Here is an 18,285-nt window from a genome sequence, read left to right as displayed (position 1 = left end):
ATGCATAGAGCACAAGGAAGAACAAATTTGCAAACAGATGCTTAAAAGAATGGTTAAGATGCTTCTTGGAATGCCCACATTCCATATTACAGAGCCTGTGTCCCTGTCCATGTTTCTTCCCAATTCTGGCTTCTTTCAAATGTGCGCCCCAGATGGCAGGAAGTGATAGATACATTGAGTACTTGGGCTGTTCCAGCTCAAATTAATCTCTGAGCTCCTTGTTTTATCCAGGTCCATTTACTGGTGTCACGGGCATTTGGGCGGCTGCTGACGGCTTCTCATTATCATTCTCTCTCTCTCTGTCTCTCTCTCTCTCTCTGGCATAACTCAAAATATGTTTAAATCTTTTAAAAATGACTCCTAGCCCCATTATCCAGGACTGACCTCCTTTAATGTGAATGAGTGTATGTGTTTACTTATATATAAGGCACCATACAGAAGAGACCATGTTGTCTCATCACATGCTTATACTCTGCTCAACTGTTGATTTTTCCACTTGTCTGCAAAAGAAAGAAATAGATGCCCATGTATTTTCCAGGTGACTACTTCTAACTCTACATCATTATTGAAATTTAGTTTTAATGCTTGTTTTTTTTTTATCAAGGGTCATAGAGAGGGAAGGGAGAGGGAGAAGGGGAGAGAAAGTGTGTGACAGAGAGTATGTGTGGTTGCATGAGAGAGGGAATCAAGCAGCTGGTTCACTCCACAAATGGTCACAAAGGTGTTAACTGGTCGCAGTTGAAGCCATAAGGTGAGAACATCATTCAGTCTCCCAGGTGAATGGCCTGGGTCAAGGTCTTATTTCATCTTACACTGATTTCCCATTCAGTTTAGAAGGCCTACATCAGAGCTAAAGAACCAGGGACTTGAACCTGTCATCCAATAAGTGATACCAGTATGACAGAGTGTGGCTTACAGTGCCACACCACAACACCAGCCCCTAAACATTCCTTAAACACAGTGTGCACAGAAAAGGCTACATGTTGGATTATCACTGGATTTGCATAAGCTGAGTACTTCCGTGAGTATTAGGTTGTCATTGCTGTGCTCATCTACTTGAGGCAGGTAACATTGTAAGGAAAAGATATCTGATCTGGATTATGGTGGTAAACTCCTGTTGTTGTTCAAAGAGACAAGCCTGTTCACACCATGGCACCAACATCATGATCTAGGTAAATGCACAGCAGCACAAGAGTCCCAAAGCTCCCTCACACTCTGCCAGTTGACAACGGCCTTCTGGCCCAAGAGTGTAAGTGTTGTCACTGCACACAACGTGGGTCCCTCTGTCTGTTATTGTCCACTTTATAAATAGCACTGTGTAACACATGCTTGTGTGTCTCACTGATTCTTCTTTCTCTCTCTCTTTTTCTTTCTTTTTCCTTCTTTCTCTTTCCTTCTTTCTTTTTTCTTTTTTTCTTTTTTTCTTTCTTCCTTCCTTCCTTAATTCATTTCTTTCTTTCTTTCTTTCTTGGCTGAGACTGAGGTTCATGAGATTCATCTGTGGTTTAGTTGGGGAGGTTCCATGTGGGGTTCATGTGAGCAGTGGTCTATGAACATTCTAGTACATGTTTTGCAAAGAGGGCATCGCCGAATTGTGGAGGAGGCGTTTGTGTAGATTGTGCAGAAATGCTGTACAGCTTTCCAAAGTGATCTATTTGTTAACTTATGCCACCTGCTCCATATGGGAGCTCCAGTTGTATGTGTCAGCCACTTTAACCTTTCCAGTATGTGTAAGTAGAAATATTGTCATTTGTATTATTTGTTTCTGAGGCTCACCATTCACACACACACACACACACACACACACACACACACACACACACACACACTCAGAGAAGAATCTTATCCTGTTGTGGTTTAGGAGGCCAAAATATGCACCAAGTGCTATGCAGGTAACCCACATGGGTGACAGCTGACCAAGCCCTTGGGCCATTAACTATTGCTTTCCCAGGTGTACAAAGATAAAGCTAAATCATACTGCAACTCCCCGATTTCAACTGGTACTCCAATCCATGAGGTTATGGAAGTCCCATGATGCATTTCTTTTTTTTTATTTAAAGATTTATTTTATTTTTATTGGAAAGGCGGATATACAGAGAGGAAAGACAGAGAGGAAGATCTTCCATCCGATGATTCACTCCCCAAGTGAGCACGACGGTCGATGCTATGCCGATCCGAAGCCAGGAGCCTCTTCCAGGTCTAAAGCATAGGTGCTGGGTCCCAAAGCTTTGGGCGGTCCTCGACTGCTTTCCTGGGCCACAGGCAGGGGCTGCCGGGATAGAACCGGCGCCCATATGGGATCCCGGGCGTGCACTGCGCCACTGTGCCGGGCCCCCCATGATGCATTTCTGACCCCCAAGCCAGTCTGCCTCTCAGAATGAGAAAGCATATTAAGCCATAGTGTCATTGAGAATTGGAAAAATGAAAACATATCTCTGTTCCATGCTATAGTGCAACTGGTAATATACATGCCTCACCTTCCCAGGGATCTGGAGCTTCGTCTACATGCGTGCATGTAAAGGGACCAGGTCCACAGAGGGACTGAGAATTTAGGGGACATGGGTGCAGGTGGCCTCCGAGGGAGCTGCTGCATGGTTGTTCCAGTATCCATAGCTGGATGCTTTGCCTCTAGGCAAAAGCCTCCTTAATCCTGCTTTTTGATATTGCTCTTTCCTGGGCAGTGCATGTATCTATTACATAGACACCTGCTGACAGGGCCCTCACAGACAAGGCCAAGACTCTGCCCCTTTAGGGCTTGTGTGCCTGTGGGATGATGGCCCCACAGAGGCATCTCTTGTGAAGTTGACTGCTGTGACAGGTGGCCTGTGGTGACCTGTGTTTTCCCAAGAGTCTGTCAGCTGCCATGAGCAAGGTCCTTGCACATTTTCTATGTCCTATAGCTGAGCTCAGGGGGCCTATTTCCAGTGCTTCTCAGTTCCTTGTCCCTCTCCTTTCCACCCTAACAGGGCGTGCTTCCTCCCAGTTTTCTAGGATGAGTGAGACCAGCTGCCCCAGCAATGCCTCCCAGCTAGGATTGAGTTCTCATAGGTCCAGTGTCCGGGGACTCATTCAGACTGTCACTACCAGGGCAGGAAGATGGTGAAGGGTCAGGTAGTCCCCTGAGCCGTGTGAGAAAAGGGCAGTGGCTGTGTTGAGGGTGTCAGGAGGGATTCCTTGAACTCACAATTCAGTCCCTGCTGAGATCCCAGCCAAGTGGGCACTCCAGGGTTGATGGTCCTTCCCCATGTGCCTGCCGTGCTCTACACTTCAGATTTTCACTGGACCCATTCCCTGTGTATGTAGAATACCTTCAATGCTGGTGCTGGTTTTAGTTGTGTAATGTTTTCTTTTTTCAGACTGGTGCAAGCAAAAATTCGAGTGGGTGAGGATTGGTTGGGCTTTGCTGCAGCATCAGCTGGCAGAGGCTGGCACTGGACCCAAAGCATGTCAAGTTAAATTCCAGAACCAGCTGCAGAGTGCTTAATCAGGGAGTGGGAGTGGCCTAGAAGAAAACTAGTGGGGGCCTCCCTTTTGGGTTCCCACTCCCACGGGAGAACACGAGAGCCAGGACAGGGGCAGAGGTGGCTATACAAAGGCACCCAACACTGACAGCATGTGTGTGGGCTGCATAGTGAAGCTGCTTAGGTTGAAGTAGGCTTCAAAGCCCACTGACATGCATGAGAGCTGAATGGGATGTGGGACAGACTGGACTAGTCTGCTGTACATCCTGGCAAGCACGGGAACCAGGGCAGGCGGTGGGTCTGGTGGGGGGGGGGGTTATTGTGGGTCGTTCCAACTATACTGAAGATATACTGGTTTGTGTGAGGGCTGAGTGTGTGCTGGGCAGAATCAGGCTGGACTGCAACACCCATTGGTTCTTGTAGAAGTCAGGGCTGGGAACAGAACCAACGCAGCAATTGCAACCACCAGCTGATTGGGGCGATGGGCTGTACCGGGCCCTGTACTTGCAAGTACACACAAGAATCTGGTCTGGGAACATTTCAGACAAAATTTCTTTGGCATCTCCCCAATCAAACTGCCAAATTCAGAATCCTAACCATGAAGAGAAGTGCAGGTTCCATGGTCTTCCATGGAGTGCATGTGCCAGAGCCGAGCCTCCTAAGAAGCTCAGACGGAGCACTGGAGAGCATGACCAGGTGCACATGGAGGATATGGCAGTCTATTGGAAGCTGCAGAGGATACCTGGCACCATAGCAGAGGACAGAACAAATCAATCATCTACCCCAGCCATGTGTTGGCAGTGAAAAACTGGGGAAATGGAGACTCTAAGGTGGACTGTCAATCAGTGGATTCTGCAGCAACCTCATTGCGTTGGAATGGCAAGATAGATTGGCAGCAATTCAGAACTGTTGAGCTAACAATACCACTTGAGCAACACCCTCGGAGCATGTTCCATATCACAGACCTGGAATCGGTGGGAGACTCGGTGGGGCTTCTCCCTTTAGCTCCTCCTTTATCCCAGATACAGGAGAAAACATGTGGAAACAATAGTCTTACCCACTTTCCTGTAGCCCTTGAACCTTTGTGTCATAATCAACTATGTAAAGAGTGCCGAAAGTAAAGAAAAAATGGGGAAAAAGTTTTACTTATTTCCACTTGAAAGGTAAATTTACAGAGCAGGGGAGACAGAAAGATCTTCAATGTGCTGATTGATTCTCCAAGTGGCCTCAACAGCCAGAGCTGAGCAGAGCTGATACAAAGCCAGGAGCTTCCTCCGGGTCTCCCACATGGTTGCAGGGTCCCAGGGATTGGGCTGTCTTCTGCCGCTTTCCCAGGCCACAGGCACAGAGCTGGATGGGAAGTACAGCAACTGGAACACAAAATAGCACCTCTGTGGGATATCTGTGCTTGGAAGTGGAGGATTAGCCAGTCGAGGTAGCACACCAGCTGCAGTTTGTAAATTTTTCAGAAAATAGTGAATTGCTTCAATGATTTTTGATTATAATTTACTATTAGGAAATGTGTCCCTTAGGTCAGGACAATGGCTCAATGGACTACTCCTCTACCTTCAACCACTGGTGCAGTACATGGTACCAATTCCTTTCCTGTCTGCTCCACTTCTCCTCCAGCTCCATGCTTATGGCCTGGGAAAGCAGCAGAGAATGGCTCAAGTCCTTAGAACACTGCAACCAGATGGCTCCTGGCTTTGGATCAGTTCAGCTTTGGCCATTGCAGAATTTGGGGAGCAAATCAGCAGGTGGAAAACCATTCATTCTGAAAATCCACCTTTCCAGCAGAAATAAGTAAAACCTTAAAAACCAAAATAAAATGTGTCGCTTAAGCTTCTTTTGAGCTCCAAAAGGTGTGTTCTGTCTTTGTGTCACTGTAGCTCTAAGGGCCATAGACTCCTTTGAGAAATGTAGGGAAGAGGATTCTCATTGATTCCAGAAAGTCGTCCAGTTTGATGTATGAGTCGTTTATTCATTTATTTCCTCTGAACTATTGCACATCTGCCTGCAAGCTGGCCACTGTCCTTGCACTGGAACTCTTGAGATGATCTGGTAGCCAATGTGCCGGGTGTTCTGAGCATTTTGCCTGTGTTGGCTCACTCACAAGCTGGCACCAGTGTCTGGACACAGTGTTTGCTGCTCTCTGTTTTGCAGGTGGGCAAATAGGGACTGTGATAAGATAACTTTGCTGCGAGGAGTATTGGGCTGAAGGCTGATCTTTCTTGTCCCTTACCCCATGCTCTTCCATGCTCTGCTGTCTTGCCTCCAAGCAGAGAAGCTGAGTCCAGAGAGGAGACACACAGAGACCAGCCTCATCTCCTGGACATAACTGCTTAGGCTATTTTCTGCATGCCCCCTCCCAACAAGACCTCCCTTTAAGGAAAGTAACTTCTTAATGCAGTACATAGCACTCCTATGCCATGTGACTCACAGTTCAGAAAGTATGGCTCTGTGAGAAGCATCCTGTTTGGAGAATGTGCTATCAGCCTGACAGTGGCATTTCACCTAGGACCATTCCAGCTTCTGAATTTGTCTCACAACAACTGTTCCCACTCACCACTGCAGTGTTCTGTCTTCTCCACCTTCTCTCTCTCTAATACTTCTTCCATATCCTCTGCCTTGCCTTCCTTTTCCTCTGCACACTCCAGCCTGTGGATGCCCCTGGCTCCTGACTGAGACTGTAACACAGTTTTGACTTCAATTTCTATGTGCAGTAATAGGATCAGAGCCAAATCAAGCAGGAGCTATGTTCCATGTACCAGGTCACATGATGAGTCTCTGCAGAGCCACTTGGCTAAGCTGTCCTCTTCCTTTCTTGGTTCCTTTAGGACCTTCTCACCCTAGAGGCAGGAATAGGTGTTCAACCAGGATGCCAGTGGCCCCTCAGGTTCTGGTGCCTGATGCATTCACAAAACTTGTCCAGAGAAATCTCGGCTACCAGAGGGCACCACTCTGCTTTGTCTCTGCCTCTCTAGAGTTCTTACTGTGCAGGAAAGAGAGGCTATCTAAAAATTACACCTATAATAAAATATTCTTTTGGTGCAAACATAATAAAATCAATGCATAGTTTAAAAAAATATATGTATTCCCCAGCTATAGGCAACTGCCTGGATGTTCTTGTACCTAGCCATGTTTTACACTGATGTGAGAAAACTATCCAGTAGCTGGTGGGCATTCTGGGCCTGGTTAATTCCAAATTTGTGTTAGTTATATCAGTAAGTAGACAAATGTGCTTTTTCTTTTGTTCTCTCTCTCTTTCCTCTTCCCTTTTCCCTTTATTTCTTTCTCTCTTTCCTTCCTTCTTTTTTTCTTTAGGTGACATGTGTGGAAGGCAGAGGACACCGGACTGGGACATACTACCATGGTCCAGGTTGAAAGGTGGGCGTTGCAGCAGATTTCCCAGGGCAGAGGGTCTGTGGAGGAATTGGAGTGGGAGCGGCCTAAAACATGTTTTAAGAGGAGGCGTGACTTCTAGGGTCTTCCATGCAAAGGGCCAGTGTACTTGGAAGGGGCACGGGAGCTTAGATGGAATGGTTTAGAGGGGTGAAAACAGAGGGAATATCTGGGTCAGGACAAGGTGTCACGTCACATGGGGACTTGGACTGGGCCAGATAGTATTGCCTGCCACCCACTGATGAACACATAAGCTGAGGCTGGAGGACATGCCCGGCTGCGCTAGGCCACAGTACCCACTCAAAGCAGCAGAGCAGGAAGTGAGCCATATCAGGCTGGGCAACATTACCTCCAAATGTGAAAGAACTGAATCCAGTGGCAGTTTATGTAGGAGACTTATGGGCTCTCCTCTGTGGGACTGCAGCATCCACCAGTTCACACGTAGAATTGGGGGTGATGAACTCACCCGACAAGAACGCACCTGTCACTCACATTAGTTGGGATGGGAAGAGGCTGGACAGGGACAGGTTGTCGTACCCACTAGTACACACAAAGACCAGGCCAAACATGGCTGCTGCATGAGCCAGCCCACATGGGATTTAAGGCTGGGAGCAGGCCTTGTAGGGGAACTTGGATAACTCCCATGGCAGGTCTCAGCTCCTGCTGGTGAGCACAAGAACTGGGACTCAAAGCAAGGCCATTCTAGGCTGGATTACAACACCTTTCAACATATGTATGGGCCAGGTCTGGGTGGTATTGGGGATGGAGGGAGGGTCAGGCTGGGCCAGGTCATAGCACACACTGGCGTGAGCAAGAACCAGGACAGGGTATAAACGAGGCTGGTTAGACTTAATCCATGTCAGTTCAGAGAGGACTGGTGCTGGGAATTACCAGGCTGGAACAAGCTGCCACACGCATTGGCTAGGGTTAGACTCAGGTTAGGCTGGGATGAGTCAGGCTGCAGCACCTGCTGCCAAATGTACGACTGAGGCGAGACATCCCAGACTGGATAGCAGCACCCACTACCACATGCAAACCCAGGGCTGGGAGCATGCCTGGCAGGGGAACTGTGGACACTCCCCTACGAGGCTGTATCTCCACTGGTGAACACAAATGTCAGGGCTTGCAATGGGCCAGAATGGACAAGGCAATGGCACCTGTTGGCATCCGTGATAACTAGGTCTGCAGGTGAGGCAGGCTGACCTAAGCCACAGCAGGAGAGCCATATGGAATTTTTCCTGAAGCAGGCTGGCAAAGAACAGAGGCTGGTACAGTCAAAAGGCAAGGCTGGGGATATGTTTATGCAGGTTATGGGAGGGGTGGCGCCCCAACTATGTTGCAGCAACAACTGGTATATATGATGAATATGTCAAGGGAGAGTGGTCAGCTGGGCTGCAGCACCAGTTGGTTTGCATGAGGTATGGGACTGAAAGGGAACTGGCCAGGCAGCTGCATCCAACAATATGTGCATTGGCTGGTGCAGATCACAAAATGGACCTGACCTGCATTGCCTGGTGCACACAAGAGTCATGTCTGAGATCACCCCAAGTGATGGAGGTTTCTTGGAAGAATCCCCAACAGGACCGCGGGAGTCAGATCCCAGCCACAAGGAAAAATCTCAGGATGTGTTGTTGCACCCTGAACTGCATGTGTCCGAACTGAACATCCTCACTTGCTGAACCTGTGCAGTGAATAACATGCCCACATGCACACCAGAGGCATGGCAGCCAGCTTAACTAGGCAAGCAGGGCACATGGACTGCCTTGTCACTGGATGGAAAGCAGAACCGTTTGGGCGATTCTTCTGGCCAAGTTTTGCAGTCTGGGTCAATCAACAACCTTGGCTGTGTGATCTGCATCTATGAATGCACAAAGGTAGATTTGATCAACCTTGGAAAGATTTTATACACCAGAGCAATGAGGTCAACAACTTCTCAAAACTTCTTAACACCACTAAAGTAACAGCCTTGGAAAACTCCTCCCAACATCACCATCTCTAGCAGACTCCCCAATCGCTCGATGCTAATGCAGTCTGGCAGGAAGGGGAAGCCCCCTCCACCTCCCCTGTGGACACAGGAGAAAAGAAGAAATTGAAAGGTGTGTCCCACCTACCCACCTTCATACCTGATTCTCTGTACTCTAATCAGAAGTGGACATGGGTGCACATCCCTCTCAAGTATGTAAACAATGTTAAAAAGAAAAGTAAAAATAAAATAATATAAAATAAGCAAAACATACATTTACTTGTTTGTTGAGTATGCAGACAACCTGCAGAGAATGGCACCTCCTATGTTCTGATTCACCCCCAAGTGCCCACAACAGCTAGAACAAGGCTGGATGCTAGCGACTATGAATGCTTTCCAGAACTCCCATGTGGGGACAGTGCCCGACGTACTTCAACCATCACCTGTTACCTGAGAGTCTGCAACTCAGCAAGAAGCAGGAAAAAGGAACAGAGCCCAGACGTGAACTCAGGTACCTGATATGAGATATGAGTGTCCCAAATAGTGTCTGAATTGGGATGCCAAATGCCTGCCCCCAAGATATATTCTTCATGCCTAGATTGTATTTATTTTGAAGGAAAAATCACAGCGAGAACGAGAAAAAGTGATACAGAAATATGTTTCACAGCCACTTCCTCAATTCCCATAATATTTAGGACCAGCCTGAGGCCAGGAGTTTAACCTGAGTCCCTCCTGTAGGCAATTGGGATTAGCTACTACAGAAGATACTGATGTTGGATTGAAGGGTGGGCAGAAGAGTGGTTTGCCACCGTCATGGTGGATGCCATGACTGCCTCACCTGTGACTGAGTTTTCCCAAAGCAGAGCATGAAAGAAGTGCTGGGATGAGAGTCAAGAGAAGAAGGCCAATCAAGGTGTATCAGTGAGCTGCTCACTGCTCTGGGCTCTCAGTTCTTCTGGAACTCGAAGGGGACTTCACAACCCTCCCCTAAGGTGTGAGAGGCAGGGACAGACCTGCCTGATCTCGATCCTTGCTCTTGGAGGCCTGCAGTACTCATCAGCATTTTATCAGTATAAGGAAACCCTGAGGAAGTGGAAACTTAATGGAAAGGAGATATAAGATGTTCAGAGTTTTGCTGCTCAAGCGCAAGAGCTTTGAATGCTGTCAAATTTGGTGAGGAGATTTTGGTGATAGGTACCTGGTGCAGCACAGGGAGGCATGCCAGAGTGAGGTCTGGAATCTCACTATCTTCTTAGAAGGCTCCCAGAATCCAAGCATAGGTGTCGCTCCAATGTCCTTATGTAAAGCCAATCACTTCCCAAAGGGCCACCTCTAGAGCCAGGTAAGAGTTCATGTAATCCCTTATGCATGGACATAGGAATCTGGGATGCGACGTTTGCGTGAGTGGTTGAACTGGTATTCAAACCACAGCCCTGGCCGCTGGTCTTGCTCATGAGTCCTGTGGCTGCCCCTTTTGAAAGATGCCACCAGCTTCCTTTCTGCCTGCTCCCAGACACAAGAAGGCCCTTGGGGATGAAGTGGAGTAGATATGTGCCTGGTGCTGTCACCCCAGCAATGGGAGGTGACACACCAGTGGGGGAAAAAAAACAGCCATACACATTTTCATCAGCATTTTTATTCTCTATTATGAGAATGATTGGAAACAAGGTCAAGAATCTACTTGCATTGCGAGGTCACTGTCTTTTTAGAACAATCAGGAGAATCCAATCCTTCTAAGGGGATGCAGAAAGGAGGTCAGATACCTCTGGGAGAGGTTTTAAAGTTGTAGACTTAAGCCACAGCAGCAAAGCCAACCTGGTTGTTGGCACGGTCAAAGACGGTGAAGTACTGGCGGATGAAGACATCACCCAGGATCCAGAGCTCACCCGTGGAGGTGTCGACATCCATGCCCTCGAAGCCACTCATGCAGACACCATCCTCCTGGAGAAGGGCATGAGAAGCAGAGGGAGGGTTAGTGGAACTTAACAATAACATATGAAGGGTTCCTTATTATGACACCAAGTAGTGTGCAAGATGGTGTTATTTTCTGTGTTTGTGGTTGTGGTACTTGCTGGTGTGGATTTGCCTGTAGAAGCACCTGCCAGCCCTCTTGTGGTGCACAATTGCTAAGCATTGTATACTGTCATGGTTAGACACAGGACCATGATCCTAGCACAGTTTCTAGGGAGATGTCAGGTTCTGAGAAAGAGATTTGGAATCCTGAAGTGCAGACCTGTTGCAGTGGGCAATGACATAGGAGGCATGCGCAAGCACAGTAGGCATCCATGATTTCCTATACTCCCTGCATAACTGGGCTCAGATTTGGCTGTAGGCTACAAAAACTGAGGGAGTGGCTAGGTAGGAGAACTTTTACTAGGTACCGCCAGCCCACTAAGAATACTTGACTTTGTTTGGGATCGGAATAGGCAGCAAGGAGTTTTCCATTGGTCATTGGTGTACAGAAGATATCAGTATCATCCTGACCCCCTAACCACATTCATGGTGGGATAAAGCTGACCTCTCTGGTTTTAGAAGACAAATAAAGCTGACAGAGGTAACACTTTGCTCAGCATTGAAAGGCAAGATATTGAGGCTCTTCAATCTGATTACAGGTGTCCATACAAAACAAATCCAATCTTCATGCAATCTTTTTTTCTTGGTCTCACATTATACTTAGGGGATTAATCCAATACTCATTCTTGTACTTTTAGGGAGTTTACTCTATCAACAGCAGTGCAAAGCAGGAGTCCCTCTGAGCCTTGGCTTCAGCTAGGAGAAGTGTCCGTTCCCTCATGCAGAGGAGAATGGGTGGCCACTTTTGGGGGGCTGTCCAGCAGCTGGCCAAGTGCTCCCTTACCTCCATGATGTAGGCACTGGCGGGCACAGGGTACTGGACTCCATTGATGGTGTATACAATGTTGGGCAGGGAGTACATGGAGGAGCAGCTCACAACCATCTACAAGGCATGAGTGTAAAGAGTTAGAGGACTTAAGAAAAGAACAGGAAAAAAACCAAAAGAGAAAACGAATTAGTGTGTTTGATTTCATGATCATGATACTCGCACAGGTCGTGTGCTAGGTCAGATCCCTGTGTGACTTGCCTCGCCATCAGAGTTCTCAGACGCGCCAATGTAGCTCTGGATGCTGGAAATGGCACTGGTGGGGCCGGTCAGCAGAGAGGTGCCAGTGTCCACGATGGCCTGGCAGCCATCAGCACAAGCAATGGTCTCCCCATCCATGGTGATGCTGATGGAGAAAGACCAAAATCTTTCAGTGAGTCCCCACCATTACACTCGTGACCCTAGGGAGCAGAACAGCTGGGAAGTCAGACTTCTACGGGGCCAGGAATGGTTGGACTGAGACAGCTTCTCAGGTATTGTGCTTAGTCCTAAAATGCAAACCACAGTCTTCCTACAGAGACAGAATTTCAGATTATTCCCAGGTTGCCTCTATGCTCTTGGACACTTGGCTTGTCATGCCTGCCCAAGTGTGCTGAGATGTGGTGAGGTGACCCAGACAGCAAAGAAGTGGATGCGCTATTCCTGTTGTAGATCTAGGTGCCAGGGTACACCTCTCCTTTCTTCCCTTTCTGTGAGGTAGCTTTCCTGGCCTCTGTCTGTGCGGGGAAGATCCTAGCTTACTCCCAAATGTGCTGGCTGTTCCAGGAAGAACAGGACAGCACATCATCAAAAGTCCACAAAGAAATGAGATCAAAGATCATACCAGGACAGCAGGGTGTCCTGCAGCAGCATGGTCTCACCTGTCCACGGTGATCTGCCAGTAGCCCTCATAAGAGACAGGCACCCAGTTCAGACTTCCAGTGTAGTAAGAAGAATCGATGCCACCAAACATGACCACGCTGCCACTGTCGTCATCACTGTGGGAAGTGCAGAGGCAGGGAGAGAAGACAGGCATTCGTTCATTCATTCATTCATTCATTCAAGCACACCTTGCATATTTGCTGTGTACAGACCTGGAGTTCCCATTGATGGGGTACTTGTGAGAGCCAGGAGACCTGCTCAATATGTAGCTGGCATGAGTACTTCTCTTGTAATGCCAGATCTACACAGTGGTCCATACCATTCTGACTTTTCAAGACCCTGTGTCTCAGAGAAGTAAGGTCACCTGCTCAAGTCGACATAGTTGTGTAGTTGTGGTCAAGATGAACCTACAAATTTCTGTTTGCAATTGTGTCCTTAGCATGCTCATACTCATTGACCACAAGAGGAATTAATTCAATGCGGTTGGGACTTAAGGACTCAATGTTGGGCATGGTTTGTTCTGTGACAAGGCTTGTGTTTCAGCATTTATAAATATCTGTGACTTTTTGTGATTGAGTGTTTATATGGGAAGCCACTGAGGCATAATTTATCAGAGGTTGTGATCTACTGCACACCATTCTATGCATGGGACAGCCTCAATAATGTACAAATTCCATTCCAGATTGTCCATTGTTGTCATATCTACTGCCTTGGCCTAGCTGTGGTGACTAACGATCCTAGCACCTTGTATGGTAAATTCAACCCCAACAAACCACCACTCCCTAAAATGTCAACTTCATTTTCTACCAACATTATTAATACCTCTTTTACATTCCAGACATTTCTGCTCTTTTTTGCTGTGAATCTTGACCCTGTTTCCAGTGAGTTTAATAGTATCTTTGAGGGCTAAGGGTGAGACAACTAGTCCTAGAGCAAATGATTAATGATTTCAAAATTCAATGAGTCAAGAGGCAATACTTAACTCTGGTAAATAACTCTGAGTGAGGACCAATTATTTAAAAAGAGAGGAGTGAACTCAAGAGAGATTTGGCAGCACTCAACCCTATATACTTTTCTGGATTTCAATACTGACTTTGAAAATTTTATTCTTCTAAATTGATCCCCTGGCCATCAAGCCCTGGATAGCCTTGCTGGGCAAGGTGGAAATGATCTGCATGGGAGAAGAAAACCCCAGGTTACCAACTTACGAGCTCAGGTAGACGGAGAAGAGATCCTGGGACACCAGGCCCTCATTCCACATGTTGTCAAAGACGGGAGTAGCATCGGAGGCAGAAATGCTGGGGTAGGCCAGACCCAGGATGCCATCAAAGGGAGCATAGTAGAGGAAGGAGCCGGGCTCATACTCACTCAGGCCAAAGATCTGGTTGGTATCTTCGATGCCTCCAACCTGTGTAAGGAGGAAAGGGTGACAGAGATGATGTCCAACATGAACACAAGTTCATGGAGCACTAGTGGATACAGAACTATCCTGTATTATTCTAAGAAGATCCAACTTCCAGGTCATCAGGCTGTGAGACCTGGAGAAGCACTGCCTCCTGAGATGTTTGCATCATCCCACTATACAAAACCTTGACAACTGATGTATTATGATTTTAGGATATGACTTGCATTGAGATCTATCTATAGTACTAGAGGGCACAAGAGGGGGAGGCAAGATGCTAATAGAAAGTCAAACAGCTGTGCCCTTTCTCCCTGCTTTCTCCATAACATTCAGCATTGTGGTTAGCTAAGGACTCCAGGAACCACGTACCTATGTATAGTAAGCTCAGCCCCAGAATGTATGTGTCACCATCCATTAGGCTGTTTGCATGATCTCCAAGACCATGTTGTTAGAAAGACTTTGTTTTGGGTCATTCACTGAAGTCACCTAGTGTCTGGAAGGTGGCCCCAGGGACAGAAAGTGTGAGGAGATGGAGACCCTAAGTGCTCACATTCACAGTGTCATATCCCAGGATGCCGCTCATGCTGCCAGTGCCATAGGTGATGGAGATCGTCCCGCCAGTGGCCTTAAAGGTGGAGGAGTCATCAGGGTTGAACTGGTTATGGACGCCTGCAAAGACAAAGAATGATGCCATTAACCCCCAATTGCAAGAGATTGGCATGCCTTCTTGATATTGAATTTATTTTCTTGTGTGGTGATATCAAGGAGAAAGGTGACCATCATCCCAGGACGACATTTAATATTACATTTAGAAGCCAAGAGTCTCCAGGATCCAATCCCATATTTTGGCAACCAGCACCATTTCATTGTTGGGTTGTCACAGTCGACCTCAGGTCCTTCCTAGGACCCGCAGGTGAGCATCAAAATGACAGTGCTATCCATGGTGCTATGCACTGCCAAAGCCCTGTGCACAGCCCAGGCTCCAGTTGGGACACCACTGATTTCCCTGTAATTCCTCAAATAAAAAGACAAAATGGAAGAGGATGGAGCCTTAAACATTGTGGTGATTTCCACTGACAAAGTCTCTTTTATTTGCAAAACACTGACTTGCGTGCTGCTCTCTGTCTTCCATAATGTCCCAGCCCAGCATTTATCCACTGTCTCTTGTAGGACCCAGTGAAGCTGCCAACCTGAAACTCTTCATCTTTGCTACCTTTTAGACTTCCCACCCATAGACTTTTTTCTGCATGAGTCCATCTGACCACCTTTTTCCCTTTGCCCCTTGTACACCTGTGCCCAGTGCATGGCTCGCAGAAACTGCCTTGATAAGTCCTATTGATTGAATCCCTGAGTGACTCCAACAGGCTAGAGTGGGAGCTGTAAGATGTCACTGGGTGTTCAGGGTTCCCAGCATCATCTGATGCTGAGTAGGCAGAAGTGAATGGGGAGGGGTTGTGGATGGCAGACACTCACTGCAGGCAGCACTGGAGCAGAAGACAGAGGGCACCCAGAGGTTGGAGGAGCCAGTGTCAAAGATGACGGTGAAGTCCTGAGCGGGGGTTCCAATGCTGATGGTGCCGAAGTACTCAGTCTGTAGGGACCAGGACAGCACAGCTCAAATACTAGGGGTTTACCACATGCAACCTCCTATAATGATCAACTTCCCACCCAATTCTTTATCTTCTCCTCCCTTCCTCTCCCATTCCCATCCAGTGTACCCTCCTTCAAAGCCCCACTCTGTTTCACTCCTCCTTGAAGTCTTTTCTGGTTGCTGCCTGATTGTCTCTGACTGTTTTCTGCTGAGCACATTTACACCCAAGGCAGATGTGCAGTCCTCTCTCACCTAATGTCCTGCCTGTATCCATGTCATACTCAGAGAATACAGCTTCACACAGGATGGGTTATGACCTGGCGCACCTAGCCTAGTGAAGCTTCAACTCATTCACTGCTGATGAAGACACATAGTAGTCACTTGAACATTGAATTTCATAGGGATATTTTGTTCCTAAACCTTGTTGTAAACAGATTTCAAGAATGGAGCAGTCAGTGTTTTTATTCTCAAAGTCAGCACTTTCCCCATTGCTGACTCTGCTCAGTATTCCTGGTTTTGTAATATTCTCAGTGAGTGACAGGCTTCATCAACCCTCTGGCCCTTGCAGTGAATATTCAATGTTCCAGAAATTTTTTTCTGAACTATCCCTTGATTTATTCCTTATTCCTCATCTAGAGCCCTTGTCCAATGTCACCTTTACCAAGAATCATTCCCTGGTCACATTTATCCAAATATGCCTCACCTTACTTTTATTTTTCCAAGTGATTAATTAACTCAGTCATTAATTATCCACATTCATCTCCCATATGTATTTATTGATTGTCCACCTCTCATATATAAACTCCCAGACTTTGTTTGGTTCAATGTACAGTCCCAAGCAGGTACAGAGCCTCCGGCACTTAGTAGGTCCTTATAAATATTTGTTCATGAACAAATGGCCTACTGTTTTTTAGCTCCTCTAAGGGTCATGTGTTAAGCACTCCCTGGTGCTTGAAGCCACCTGTGGTTGTTGCCATGAGTGGATCGGTGCTGCCGAGTAGAATGCCAAGGCTCGGTGGGGATGACTTGCACATGATCACCATGCCGGGAGGCGTCAGAGCCCCTATTTGCAGCATGTCTCTGAACCACAGAGTCTAAGTCCTTGACCACAGGCAAGACTGCTTTGGGGCCTTGGTTGTGTGCCATTCACAGAAAGGACACTGAATGCCTACTGAAGACCTGGATGTGGCGTTGGGTCCTCATTAATGGTCAGTGAGATCTTGAGAACCAGTCTGACTGCACCCTCTCCCCAGTAATTCAGATCAATATGTGGCAGTTTTAATCCATGCCATCAAGTTCCTGGTCTCTCGTGGTCTGCTCTGCTTGTGGCCCCTCAGCCTCACTTGACACTACCATCCTTCCTTCTCCACTACTCTCACATCCTTTTGTTTGTACACAAAATTCGCTTGGCTTATTAATGGAACTTGCTGAACAGAAGCTCCCAGCCTCCAACTCTCTGGAATTCCCTCTCTCTGTTTGGAGACCCCTCTTCTGCCTTTACTGCTTCCAGGAAGTCTCCCTGTCTTCCAGGAGTCACTCGCTCATAGGGTGTCACCTTCAGTTTGTTGCCCTTGTCCTAGTTTTGCTGTTGGATGGTGAGGCTCAGTAAGGTCATCATTCTTCCCCCTAGAAAACTGTAACTTGTCTTAGTGCTCTCCCCTCAGCCCAGCACAAGACTTGACATGTGATATGAAATTATAAATAAAGAATAAAGAAATGAATGAATGATGAACAACTAAGAGTGACAATTTACACTATAAATTTCCTTGACCATGTTGGGTTTCTGAGATCTAGGGAGCAGTCCCTAGCTGTCATCCATATTCCCCAGATACCATGTCTCCTGCTACCTCAGTTCTTGTTGCTTCCCCTTCCACCTGCCCATTCACTCACATCCAGATAGTTTTCCAGGCTCTCAGTAGAATCAGAGGCAAAGGTATCCTTGGGGAAGTACTTGGTGGCCCGGTTGAGGGTGTGAGTCTTCAGATAGTCCTTCAGCAGGCCCTTCTCAACCAGGTTCTTCCTCAAGGACTTCTTTCTGACCAGAGGTACCCTGGGAGAGAATATTGGCTTATGCATGGTTAGGACAGAATGCCTGAGAAAGGCAAGGCGATCTGTCCAAGAAAGAAGGAAGGAATTATGAAGAAAATTCCATTTGTTACACAGCAGTTCACAAAGGGAGAGTCAACTGCTGACCAGTGATGGTGCTAACACCAAACCACCCCAACTGCATTCAGAGCCTGGGCAGTAAACCACACCTGCAGTGCAGCCTCTCCAAAATGGTGGGAAAAGAATCCAGGAAGGAAGATTCCAGATGATGGAAGGAAAGCAGGAAAACAGCAGAAGAAAGACAAGGGTCATGGAAGAAAGCAGGGTGCTGGGAAATTGCCCCCTTGGAGCTGCTTCACTGCTCCTAGATGCCAGACTCACTTGTGGATAACGCACTCAGAGAGTGCCAGCAGACCGAGCAGCAGCAGCCACTTCATGGTTCTTTCTGGTTCCCAAGTCAGTGGGGAAGGCAGGTCAAGTGGCAGGTGTACAACACCTGTAAGATCCACTGCTTATGTAGGGGTCACTTGCTGACTGTAATAGCCCTTATCAGCATGTAAATGCCATCTGCTATCACACTCTCAAACAGAACATTCTCTGATAAGTTAATCCCTACCTGTAGTCACATTCTGAAGATATGGCCTGCTGAGTTGCTTTCCA

General features: G+C 47.3%; 1 protein-coding gene across 1 annotated transcript; it reads right to left on the bottom strand.

Moving 5' to 3' along the window:
• Positions 1-10,617: 10,617 nt before the first annotated feature.
• On the bottom strand, positions 10,618-18,062 carry LOC121172327 (pepsin-3-like). The gene is made up of 9 exons (XM_041004182.1): positions 18,007-18,062; positions 17,470-17,629; positions 15,462-15,579; positions 14,539-14,657; positions 13,795-13,994; positions 12,586-12,702; positions 11,927-12,071; positions 11,684-11,782; positions 10,618-10,767 (listed from the first exon to the last, which is right to left on the bottom strand). Exons 1-9 carry the CDS (start codon positions 18,060-18,062, stop codon positions 10,618-10,620), a joined length of 1,164 nt encoding a protein of 387 aa, XP_040860116.1.
• Positions 18,063-18,285: the final 223 nt, after the last annotated feature.

This window comes from Ochotona curzoniae, unplaced genomic scaffold, assembly GCF_017591425.1.
Source record: "Ochotona curzoniae isolate NIBS_2020 unplaced genomic scaffold, NIBS_Ocur_1.0 scaffold_3171, whole genome shotgun sequence".
Lineage (NCBI taxonomy): Eukaryota > Metazoa > Chordata > Mammalia > Lagomorpha > Ochotonidae > Ochotona > Ochotona curzoniae.
Note: the sequence above shows the minus strand (reverse complement) of the source record. Positions and strands in the feature narration are given on the sequence as shown.